General features: G+C 57.7%; 1 protein-coding gene across 1 annotated transcript in view; it reads left to right on the top strand.

The window, feature by feature from the left end:
• The first annotated feature begins 133 nt into the window (after positions 1–133).
• ADGRB2 (adhesion G protein-coupled receptor B2) overlaps positions 134–12728 on the top strand; it is a 32602-nt gene continuing 20007 nt past the window's right edge. The window contains exons 1-2 of the mRNA XM_024766810.1: positions 134–223; positions 3918–4722. Of these exons, the coding sequence (XP_024622578.1) occupies positions 134–223; positions 3918–4722 (895 nt within the window). The remainder of the gene's footprint in view (positions 224–3917; positions 4723–12728) is intronic.

The following is a 12728-nucleotide window of genomic DNA, read 5'->3' as shown; positions in this document are numbered from 1 at the left end:
GGGGCTGCACTGGGGAGGTTCGCCCCCTCCCCTCGGTCCGGCCCACCAGCTCCCAAGGCTGGATGGAGGGTGTGTGCCTTCCTGGGTGGCAGAGCTCCGGGAGAGGGGTGCTTGAGGACCCCGTCCCCGGCCGATGCAAGGGCAGGGGACCTCGAGGCCCGGGGGTCCCCGCCCGCGTGTCGGTCTGGGCTCCGCCGCGCTGCGAGCGCCCGGGAGGCGGAGGGTGAGTGACGGGCAGGCGAATTGGGGCTGCCAGGTGGATAAACGCGACGGATGTGCGCACCGACGCGCCCCCTCCCCCACCCACCGCCCTTCCCCCGCCCGCGGCCGGGGCTCCCGGCTCCCGCCGCCCGGCGCCCCTGCTCTCAGCTAGCGGGAGGCTAGGGGTCGATCCCAGGGATCCCGGAGACCCAGCCCTTGCCCTGAGGTGCCCCTCCCCGCCGCACTACGTCCTATGCCTCCTCCCACCCCAGTCTTGTTTTGGCCCTTCCAGCTGCTGGAAAGCCTCGGAATCCCTCACTGGTGCAGAAGGGAAGCCCAGGCCTGTGGGATCTGGGAGGAAAGGGGCATGAATGTGTTTGGAGAGAGGGTGGGATTCTCAGGTTTGAGGGGGGCAGGGGGGCATGCGGTGAAGGGGGCCTGTGGCTGGAGGAGGGGGATCCTGAGACTGAGATTGAGCTCCTCACCCATCTCCTCCCAGAGAGGTCCTTAGGGAGGTGGCCTACTGATTATCCTTTCCATCAGCCTCCTGACCCAGGAAGTTCTTGCTCGGAGGTGACCTCCATACCCCTCCTGTCTAGCTCTGTGCGTGGAAGGGTCTGTGGTCTTCCTGGGCTTGCAGGTGGCAAAGCTACTCTGAGGTTTAAGCCAAAGAGCCTTCAGAGGTACTGACCTCAACTTCAGCAGGAAACAGGAGAGACTGTGAGGTTCTGAGAAGAGGGAGGGGGAAGGGGAAAGGATGGTGTGAGCGCTCTCCCCATGGCAGGCTCTGTGCTGGGAACTCACCAGGTGGCTGAATGAGAAGGTGTATGCCGTCCTAAGGGCAGGGATCGTGTCTCCACTCCACAGAGGGGGAAACTCAGGCTCAGGGAGGCTAATCATGGCTCATAACCACCTGAGCTGCCTGTGAGGCCAGGATCCTTCTAGGTCCATTCCCAGGGGAGGCGGTCTCTGACTCGGCTTGGAATTGGGCTCCTTGCCTTATTTTGTGGATGGAGACTGATATAAAAAAGGGGCCCCTAGAAGGTCTTATGTCACAGCAGGAACAGTGAGAGTCATATACACCCAGGGTGTAATTCCAGAATTGACGTGAGGGGAGGTGTCTGAAGGAGACGGAGTGGAGGATGGGGCTAGGGCAGGGTTTAGAGGTGGCTCAGTTCTGGAGAAGCCAGGCTGTGGCTCTGAGGGATATGGACCTAGTGCTTCCTGATGGGTTGGAGCTATGGACTAGGGAGCAGGGGAGGCTCAGGAGATGGGGCTGGGGGCCTGAGCCCTCAGTTTCAGGAACACCAAGGAAGGAGCAGCAGATCAGATCCTGCCTGATGCTGAGCTTCAAACACCCAAATACCTGTGTGTTCACGCTAGAGAGTATATATGCATCTCTGCACGTGTGTATGAGTGTCTGGCTCTTGACAGCCTTGTCCATGTGAGTGTGCGCACCTCGTGTGCATGGAGTTCACTCATCTGTGGTTTACTCCGATCTCTGTGCATGTCTGTGTGCATGTGTATCTCTTCACAGGCAGAATGCCTGGCTACACACGTGTCTGTGCATCCATGCTTTTGTGTGCATGTCTGCAGGGCACAGGGTGTTGGCGTGTTTGTGCGTGGAGATCCCCTGCCCTGCTCTAAGTGGGGGAGACAAGGCCAGTTATAATGAGGCCCCACCTCCCCTCCGCTGAGCTACAGCCATGGCCTGAATTTTGCAGCCTGCTTAGAAATAATTGGGGGCAGCGGGGGGATTGGATGTCACTCATCATCAGCCGCTGGCTTCGCGGGCGCTGCAGCAGGCTGGGCAGGCTGAACGGTCTGGCACAGTCATGATGTGGGGTGGGAAGGCCAGGGGTCTGGTCCCTTTGCCAGCCCTGTGCCGGTCAGAGGAGACACAGCCTATACTGGCTTCTGCTGGAAAACTCCAGGCAGGTCTTTGGAGGAGGGTGGTGTGGCTCCTTCCTCGTAAATGCGCCTGCCTAGAGCCTGCCTCCCCACTCCGCTGTGGCTCAGGAGGGGCAAATGTGTGTTTGCACTTGGGGCTTGGGCCTGGCTCAGAGTGGCAGCACGTGGGATCTGGGCCAGCGAGGAGTTCCCTGGATGCTGCACAGGAACTGGAATTCTGGGATTCTCATTCCTTTCCCCCCCACCCCCCACCCCCCACCTCTGACCACTCTTTAGACTCCTGAACAGCCATGGGAAAACCTGTCCCTGGGGAGCAGCTGTGTCCTGGCACAATCTAGCCACACCCTGTGAATTATCCTGTGTTTGGGATTCAGTTCCCAGAGCGTGAGGAGCAGAGAAGGGGACAGAGCAGGAAGCTAGGGGTGGATGCGGGAGAGCCCGGGCTGGGGCCTCAGGTCCTGGACTCCAGTCCCAGCCTGGCTTCTCTGAGGTGATCTTGAGCAGATTGCCTCCCTTCTCAGAGCCTCATCTTTTCTCCTCTAATGTGGAACAACCAGGCTCTGGGGGCCCATCCAGTGCCGTGAGCTATGCTTTGGGTATGGAGGAGGGAGGGAGCGTGGACCCCGCCTGGGGGCAGGGCTGGAAGCGGGGCTGAGCCTGGGCACTACCGTCCGCTACCTGGACAGCTGGGGCGGAGGCTGTGGGCAGTGGCTCTGCCCTGGCCTGGTAGGTGCGAGACACCTGCAGCGCCCCCCCCACCCCCACCCCTATCCCTTGTCCACTCTGGCGTGACTGCTTTGTGTGTCTGTCAGCTTGGGTCCTGGTTGCCCTTCCACACCTGGAGTACATGCACAGCTGCTGCGAGCTCAGCTCAGTGCTTTGGGGGCAGTTAGAAATCAACGGACGCTGGTCTCCACTCCTAGGAGCTTGAAGACTCATGAGATGCGTGAGCTAGCCCTGGCGACATAGCAAGGGCTAGTGGTCACGATTGGGTGATGCACACTTTCAGGAAAGGGCTGTGGGAGCTAAGAGGAGGGAAATGGCTTGGTGGCCTCCCCGGGGGTAGCAGGCCCTGCGCCAGGCCTTGGAGGATAACACCACGGTGGGAGGGGAAGAGGGGTTAGAGGGGAACAACTGCACCCATTTTGCAGATGCCTCTCCCCCTTGTTTCCAGCAGGAAACCCACAGCAGCGATAGCCATGACGTTCACACTTGCGATGCCCTCCCATGGGCATGGCTCAGGCTGTGCTCAGTCCCCAGCACACCAGCGGTAACTCCTCCCCTTTCTCTCCCACTCAGTAAAGCAAGTGAGTGAGAATGACATTGTTCTGGGAATAACCTTGAATTGGTGTGATTTATAAAAAAGCAAATCGTTGTCAAACATCGCTACTTCGACAATTACCTCTGGATTATGTGTGCCACGCCTCACAGCTGATCACGACACATTGCGGCTGAGGGCAGCAGTCCTGGAGGGTACGAGTTGCGTGGTGGGGCCCGGGCCGGATCTGAACGTCAGGCCGAGATGCTGGTGGTTGATGGGACCGATGGAGGAACCACGGAATAATAGTCATAACTCATGTTTCTTAAGGGTTTACGAGATTGCAGACGCTCTCCTGAGGGCCTTCATTTCTCAAGTAAGGGGCTCAGAGAGGTCAAGTCCCTTGTCTAAGATCACATAAGTGGACCTGGGTGACTTAAAAGAACATAGTCTTCACCACAAGGCCCACGGCCTGCAGCTAGCCACGGGAGATTCAGAGCCCATGCTGGCTGTGCCCGGGACCACTGACCACTGTCTCTCTCCACAGGGCAAGGGACATAGGATGACCCCAGCCTGTCCCCTCTTACTATCTGTGATTCTGTCCCTGCGCCTGGCCGCCGCCTTCGACCCCGCCCCCAGCGCCTGCTCTGCCCTGGCCTCGGGCGTGCTCTACGGGGCCTTCTCACTGCAGGACCTCTTTCCTACCATCGCCTCGGGCTGCTCCTGGACCCTGGAGAACCCAGACCCGACCAAGTACTCCCTCTACCTGCGCTTCAACCGCCAGGAGCAGGTGTGCGCCCACTTTGCCCCCCGCCTGCTGCCCCTGGACCACTACCTGGTCAACTTTACCTGCCTGCGGCCCAGCCCCGACGAGGCGGAGGCCCGGGCGGAGTTGGGGCGGCCAGAGGAGGAGGAGGAGGCCGCGGGGTTGGAGCTGTGCGGCGGTTCGGGCCCCTTCACCTTCCTGCACTTCGACAAGAACTTCGTGCAGCTCTGCCTGTCGGCCGAGCCCTCGGAGGCCCCGCGCCTGCTGGCGCCCGCAGCCCTGGCCTTCCGCTTCGTCGAGGTCTTGCTCATCAACAACAATAACTCCAGCCAGTTCACCTGCGGCGTCCTGTGTCGCTGGAGCGAGGAGTGCGGCCGTGCGGCTGGCAGGGCCTGTGGCTTTGCCCAGCCGGGCTGCAGCTGCCCTGGTGAGACAGGGGCCAGCCCCGCCACCACCACGCCTCCGGGTCCTCCTGCTGCCCACACCCTGTCCAATGCTCTGGTGCCTGGGGGCCCAGCCCCACCTGCCGAGGCCGATTTGCATTCGGGGAGCAGCAATGACCTGTTCACCACAGAGATGAGATATGGTGAGTCTGAGCAGGGCCCAGGTGAGGTGGGTGTGTCTGGAGGGCTGATGGTGCCCATCTTGGCGGATGCTGGGCCATTCGTGTGGTTGTTCTCCAGTGTCTCCACTGGGTCCAGCCTTGTCCCGGTGTTGGGGTCACCAAAGTGGATTGGGGTCAGACCTCCCTCTTGAAGAGTTTGCAGTCTGGGTGGATGAATGGGGGCATAGACCCCCATAGACAATGCAGTGTGATAAACCCAGGGAGGGACCTCCTACCTGGGCAGTCAGGGAAGGCTTCCTGAAGGAAGTGATACAGGAACAGAGATCAGAAGGACAAGTAGAAGCAAGCCAAGCCAAAGGAGTGGTGAGGGCATTCCAGGCAGAGGGAGCAGTGTATATAAAGGCCCAAAGCTGGGAATGACGGCGGCAGGCGCTGGCACTGCATGTTGACAAGTTTACCTGGAGGCTGGAGTAGGCAGGGCGCAGGGACGTCTTCCTGCCCACATGGGTCAGTGGTTTTTGGCTGTGGCCCCAGGGTCAGGGCAGAGGAAGGCACAGAAGAATGTGCCTGGGTGAAGAGGACTGAGCTTCGAGGCTGCCTTGGAGGGCTGGCCTGGCTCAGCTCCCAGCGTCCCTCTCCCCCGCTCTGGGCCCACGTCTTATGGGACCAAGGCCGCCAGCTGCTAGAGCTTCCTGCTGACTGGGCAAAAGCTCTTCAAGCCCTTGAGTCCTGCCTGCTTCTGCTCCCACCCAGCTCCCTCAGCCACGGCCACCTTCTGCCAACCCTCCTTCCTGCAGCTTCAAGGCCCCAAGATCCTTGGCTGGGTCCTAAGTGTCTGCTGAACAGGGCTGGGCCAGGGACTGGCCAGGGGGCCCAGGACATCGGGGTGGGAGGGAGGCAGATTTGGGATCTGGTTTCCAGCTCTGGTACTAACAGGGAGTTCCCGCCCCTCTCTGGGCCTCAGTTTCCCCATTTGGGATAACACGTGCTCGCCTACCATTGTGAGGTTGTCACGCAGGGATGGGTCAGAGGGGCATCTGGATCTGGCTGAGAGCTTTTACAAGGACACAGGGGCTCTCGTGTGAGGGCTGCTAGGAGTATTGGAGGGGTATGATCTGTTCCCATGCCTGCTTTGGAAACAGAACCCGAAAGCTGGGAACTGTCTTTGTTACACTGGGTAGATCCTTTTTTTTGGCATCAGTTGTTTTGTCTGTAAAATGGGGAGATAGCCCTGGTTTAATTAGAGGAGGTGTTTATCATGACAGTAGCCTCTCCCAAGGCTTTGGGGAAGAGGCTTCTCAGCCTCCCTCATGAGACATCTGGCATCACACCCATCCATGGCAAGTGCCCAGTGGCCTTGTTCTGGCCTCTCCCCTAGGCCAGCTTGGCCTCTCACAGCAGTCGATGAAGCCATCTGAGTGACAGCCAGGCCCTGGGCAGGCTACGGGCCCTGGAGGCTGGCCTGGGATTTAGTGCCTACAGGAAGAAATTGAATTTTGCTTCTTTGTGGAACATCGGCGGAGAGCGCCAGGCGTATATCAGGAGGTTTATGGCTGTTCCTGCCTGGCCGCCACTGCCTGTCACTCTGTGGGGGCCTCCCCTATTGTGCTCGGCAGAGGGCGGGTTCTTTTGTCTGGTTTTCTCTGCGGTCCATCAGCCCAGTGGTCCACAGTGGATGGACTGAGGCTCTGCCCTCCTGGGCAGGCACCATCTGGGCAGGCTGCCAGGTGGAGCACAGAGCCAGGAGCAGCCAGCTGGGCTTGGCTGAAGTCGGAAGCGGGAGTTGGTTGGTAGCCGGGGTGTCTTTAGGGGTCAGAGTGGGCTCGTGATGGGAAGGGCACCATCGTTCCCACCATCATCAGAGCCTCTGCAGAGGCCTCTGGGACTGAGGATGGGTGGAGATTAGATCCTGGTTGTCCCTGGGCATGAAGCCTGGTATCTTCTCTGAGTAGGGAGCCCTGGGCTCCCAGCTCATGCCCCTTGTCCTGCTTGGCATATTGCCAGGCTGCTCCATGGGATGGCCTGCAGGGAGGGCTCTTGTAGGGAGTTGTGGGGGGCAGGGGTGGTGGTGAAGTGGCATCAGCCATTGGCTCACAGGGCACACTGGTGCCCAGAGTTGGGCTGGCACAGCCCCTTCCTCTCCCTTGGCAGGCAAGAGATTCTTCCTCTTTGCCACCTCTTACCTTCTGCCCACCCTCTCTGGGGCAAGAGATGATGGGCACACGACTCAGTTTGTTCCATGCAGCAGGGGGCATCTGAGGGCCAGTGGCATCATAGGGCCTGGAGCACTCTGTGCCTGGTGGCAGCACCACCTTGGCCAAGCCCTTGGCCTCACCTCCATGCTTCCCTTCACCTCCTTCCCACTGGGCCAGTTGGACACGTACCAGCTGCAGGAGAACTGGCTGGCACATGGAGCTGCCAGCTTGAGGACAAGATTGGTGGGATGGTGGTGAAGAGGTGAGATCCTCATCCCAGCCCCTCTGCCAGGCACTGGGCTAGGGGAGCTGTGCTTGGCTTCTCTGGGGCGTCCCAGGTAGGATCAACACAAGGCCAAGCGGGGTGGAGCTGGGTTGGTACTGGAAGAGCCATGAGGCTGGGAGCGAAGGGCCTGGGCCCGCCTCAGAGCTGAGTGCGTTTGACAAGAGGGTACAGACGCCTGTTAATTTCACGCAAACTGCCTTTGATAAATCTCTTGTTATTTTTGGTGAGTTGAGCCATAAATTTGTGCCATCTTGCTGCCGCAATCTGTTAAGTGGGGGGAGAGGAAGAAAGGGAAGGAAGGCAGGAAGGAGCTCCACGGAGGACAGGCACGGAGGCTGGCTGAGGCCGGGGCCGGAAGGCAGGTGGTAGAATTGGTACCAGCTCCAGAGCCCAGCTACAGGGAGCCGGTCGCCAACCTGCAGTTCCTGCCTGCTGACCCTCCGATCCTGAGATGTGGCTGTGCGGGGTGACATCTGGGAGAAAATGTCCTTCACTCTTGCAGCCCCCTCCCTCCTCTGCCACACTGCCTGCCTCCCCCCAGGGGCACTGTCCCACCCTTGGCTGGTGGCTACTAGCCCACCATCTCCATCATCCAGGCTCCATTCCAGAGGCATGGGCACCAGGTGACCCTGCGGTCCCCTGAGTGTCAGGCCTGGGAGGCAAGAATGGGTTCAGATCTCCCCTCTGCCACTGCTGCTGTGTGACTTGGACAAGGCGCTACCCCCTTGGGACCTCAGGACCCCCCGTTCTCTGTATGTCACTTCCCTGATTCAGCCCCCAGGGACTCCCCAACGTGGCCCAGACTCCTCAGCCTGGCGTTCCAGTCCCGCCCCTGACCCAGCTGCCACCTGCTTTCCCTCTGGTTCTCTCCCACCCTTTCAACTGGGGCTCCTACTGGCCCCAGAACCCCCTGCTTTCTGGCTTCCCTGCCTTTGCTTGGGCTGTTTCCCTCACCTGGAATGCCCTTTGCCCTGGGTTATCCTTTGCCCCATCCTTCCAAGCACAACTCAAGCCCTGTCTCCTCTAGGAAGCTGCCTCTCACCTGCCTGACCCAGTCCTCGATTGGCTTTCTCCTTGACCATGGTCTGGTGGCAGGAAGAGAGGCCCTACCTTACCTGACTATTTGGGGTGCGGACATTGGGGAGGCAGGGCCTCTCTCAGAGTGGGGTGGGGGAAGACCTAGCGCATGTGGTACGATTCCTGGAGGATCCTTCCAGCCCAGATCTCTGCTGCCAGAAATCTGTGTGCTCCATCATGGGATGGGGAGTGGGGCACAGACCACCCCACCCCCCACCCCCAGACATCTCAAAGGGGACTGAGTCCCAGCCCATCCATCACACACGTCTTCATTTCTTTATCAGAATGGAGTTTACGCCAGGCCTTGAAGTGGCTCTGAGTGAATGAGATCCGGGGTGAAGCCGACACACCTTCTGCCCTCTGGTGGGGGAGAGTGACCACTAGTGTACAGTGGTGGTCAGGGCCACAGGCTGAGGTCACCCAGCCCCAGGTTCAACCCCTGACACCACCACTGACTAGCTGTGTGACGACGGGCATGTTTCCTCATCCCTATATCATCACCTATAAAATGGGGATAGTGGAGTTAATCTAAAGAGTAATGGTGAGGATTAAGCAAGAGAGTTTGGGTTAATGCTTCGCACAGTGCCTGGCACATGGTAAATCCCTGGTAAGTAGTTGTGTGTTGTCATAACTTAGTGTAATAGGTATGAATGTATGTGCTGGATGTCAAGGGAGGAGGAAGAGTGAGGGATTAAACCACAAAGGGGTGGGAAGGTGGTCTAAAGAAGGTGATTCTGAGTTGGGTTTTGAGGAGTGAATAGGAATTCACTAGCCTGTGAATTTTTTTCTTTAAATCGAATCGCTTTTGAAATTTAATACATTAAAAAGAAATTTCATATCATCAATGGAAAAAGAGTATCACTTATCTGAAATAGAAGATAACCAGAGAAACAACAAATTCTAGCTAGACGCTCATCCCTCCTCTCAATCTGTTAGAAAGAGAAATTAGCACGTACTGGGGATGTGTTAAAGTCTCGGACTGCACGGAGACCTTCTTTCTCATGCACTTGGAAGGATTAAAAGTGAGCTGGCCATATAATTTATCATCTGAGCCGGGACATTTTCGAGGTTATAAATGGGGAGGGGGGTACTATTAATTCCATCAGGGTGATAGGCCTAAACCAGACTATCCCAGGCAGATTGGCAAATAGTCACTCTACTAAAATGAGACCTGGAAAGGGGATCACTTCCTCAGTCCATGACCCAGTGTTATTTTATGGCACATTTGTGAGCCTCCCCAAGTCATTTCCCGGTGCAAGGGGAAGGGCTTTCAAGGTGAAGGAAGCAGCCCGTGCCAGGGCGTGGCGTGTGAACATGCTGGGGACAGGGGGCTGTAGTAGACCAGCCTTTACCAGACGGTAGCCCCAGTGGTGGGAGATGGGGCCAAGGCTCTGACTGCTGCACCCAGACACTGGGACCTCACCCTGTTGGCCGAGGGCTTTAAGGCAGCAAGAAGTTGGGCGGCGTGGGGGAAGAAGGATGAGTGGGACGCGGTCCCTGCTCTCAAGGAGCTCCTGGCTATGTGGGGGAGGTGGCAGAGCCCCAGCTAGCTCTGTTGGGAGGCTGGACAGATAGGCCAGCAGCCTGGGGAGGAAGTCATTGGAAGGGGACTGGCATTCTGGCTGGGTGTACCCAGTTGCATGGGACTGCACAAGTAGAGTCTAGAATTTACAAGCGCCACCTTCCTCTGCCCTGGCCCCCCCTGGGGTCCTGATGTTCTGCTGGGGCTGGGGAGCCATGGAGGGACATGACAGAACGGTGTTTCAGGGGGATCAGTTGGTGCCTACTTGGGGCTCTAGGGCCAGCCTCAGGGAGGATGCAGAGACCCTGGGGAGGGAGGACTGCTTTGTAAATTGCACTGCTCTCTCCCCGTGGAAGTGGTGATTATCATGGTTGTTTTAAACACATTCATGACAAAGGAGGCTGAGGGGGCTGGACTATGTGGAGTTTGGGCGGCAGGGTCTGCGGAGCATGGGGTAGCAGGTGTGTGCAGTCCTGCTCAGATGGCAAAGTGCCTTTGCCCACCCTGCCTGCCAGTGTCAGGGGTGAGACCAGAGTGGTCCTGTGTGGTTGGGGTGGAGGAACCCTCAGGGATATTTGGTGTTTGCTGAATGCCTGTCTTGTGTCTGGCAGCTCAGAGCTGGGCCGTCTGTGCAAGAGGTCAAGGGAGGTTGAAACCCTCCCTCAGGGGCCAGGAGAGGGATCAGCACAGGATACTCACAGCTACAGCAGAAGAAGGGACCTGCACACCCAGACCTCTGTGTAGTCATCCTAGGGAGGCTTCCTGGAGGAGGTGGCATTTGAAATCTAGAAGATTTTGACAGATTGAGGTAGAGGAAGGGCGTTCCAAGAGGAGGGAACACCATTAACAGATGAGTGGAAGGAGGAAAGCATTTGCATGTTCAAGGGATAACAAGAAGAGAGTGGCAGCTCCTTTCATTGAGAGTTTATTATGCTCTGGGTGACCCATATCTCTCATCATTTAATTCTCATGATGAATTAGGAAGTGTCACCTCTATTCTCAGTTGGAAAATTTTAAGCTCAGAGAGGTGAGGCGACTTGTCCAACGGCACACAGCAAGACTATGCAGACTTGGGGATCAGACCTGCATTTGTCTGGCTCCCAAATCTACGTCCTTCCCACTGACCCACAGGGCCTCACAGTTTGGCTGCCTGGTGGGGAGGGGGAAACAGGACTGGACATGTCAGCAGGGACCAGAGCATGCCAGGCTCAGAGGTTTACTGTGGTGGTAGCAGTGGGGAGCCACTGAAGGTTTCTCAGCAGGCAAGCATGTGGGGCTGGGCTTCCAGAGGACCACTTTGGAGCCTACAAGGGAGAATCAGTCTCGCCTGGCAGAGGCGGGGCATAGATGCTCAAAGGAACAATTAGGAAGAGGTGTGAAAACAAGAGAATAGAGGCAAGTATGTGGGGGGCTGTGGGGAGGCGGGGGAGTAACTCGGGGTCCCATGGGAATCAGGGAAGCCGTCTCTGAGGAGGTCCAAGTTGAGTTGCATTTTGTCAGAGCCAGCGCAGTTCAGCGTAAAGTGGCCTCTGGAATCAGGCAGGCTGGAGTTCGAATCCCACATCAGCCTCTCTCCAGGATGAGACCTTGGAGCCTCATTAGTACCTCATTAGTAAAATGGGAGAACCTGCCCTAATGAGGATTAAATGAGGTAATGTAGAGCATGCAGTGACTGGCACATAGGAGGTGTGTAGTAAATTATCTCCTACGGGGTTATTCAGAACAGTTTAGAGTTCATCCAGGGTTGAGTGGGGAAGCGGGTCCCAGGCAGCAAGCAGCCAGGTGGGAAAGCTGACGGGTGGTAGGGCTGGGAGCATCAGAGTCCCTGGTCCAGTCAGCTCACGGCGCCCACTGAGTGGGACGCTCAGGAGGTCTGGGGGTGCTCACACCCCTTCCTGGACCCCTCCTTGTCCTCTTGGCCCATTTTCCTCTCACACCTGCCCTGGTCTGGGCCCGGAGCTGGCAGGGGCCTGCACGTGGTGTACACCGAATAAACGTTTGTTTCAGTGGCTGACACCTCTGGTCTTATCTGTCTTCTTCCCCGGCAGGGGGAACTGGCTTTCCTCAGAGGGGGGTTGGGGTGGGGTGGGGAGGGGAGGGCAGTCAGTACAGGCCCCGGCTGTGTGGCCTTGGGCGTGTTCCTTCCTCTGTTTGGTCCAGCCCAGGAGGCTAGGAGAGGGGCTCAACAGCTGGACCTGGGACATGTTCTGATTTTCAAAGGGGGTGGATTCTAGAAACCACCACTCTGGTTATATGGCGGGGCTGGCCAGCAAGCGGGTGGTGAGTGGTCAGTAGAGGACGGGGGCACCACAGGAAGCAGTGTGAGTCCACGACAAGCAAGTCAGGCTGGTCTCTCACGTGGCCGCATTTGATGGGCTTACTGGATGCCAGGCCAGGGATGGGAGGGGTTGCCACCCACAACAGTAATGGCCAAGATGCCAAAAAGGAGCTGGATTTGCAACAGGTCAAATGGCATCTCCAGAGCGCTTATTAATAAATGGATGTCAAGCTTGGGGTGGTCTAGGTGGCGGGCTGCAGGTCAGAGCTGGTACTCAAGATGACAAACGACCATTTCCAATGACCCCCATGGGGTGGGGGAAGCTAGGAGCAACATGTTCATTGGTGTTTACTGCTGTTTCTCTGGGCCGGATTCTGTACTGGTGTTCATGTGGTCAGGGAGATGGCTCACACAGCCTTTCTTCAAAGGGCTCTCGGATGCGGGCGGGTAATTCAGACAGTCAGCAGATGGAATCATCTGTGAGGAGTGGGCACGTAGAAGAGGGGGCAGCCAACTCTGCAGGGGAGTGAGGGATAAGGAAGACTTTGCCTATAAGAGGTCATTTGAGGTGGGTTTTGAAGGTCAAGTAGGAGTTTTCCAGGTGAAGGTGGGGAACAAGTGGGTTTGAGAGGTTTGAGAGGAGATGATGATCCTATTGTGGACACGCTG

The sequence above is a fragment of the Neophocaena asiaeorientalis genome, unplaced genomic scaffold (assembly GCF_003031525.2).
Source record: "Neophocaena asiaeorientalis asiaeorientalis breed wild unplaced genomic scaffold, Neophocaena_asiaeorientalis_V1.1 scaffold79, whole genome shotgun sequence".
NCBI lineage: Eukaryota > Metazoa > Chordata > Mammalia > Artiodactyla > Phocoenidae > Neophocaena > Neophocaena asiaeorientalis.
The sequence above is the reverse complement of the archived record's forward strand: the minus strand, read 5'-3'. Positions and strand labels throughout refer to the sequence as shown.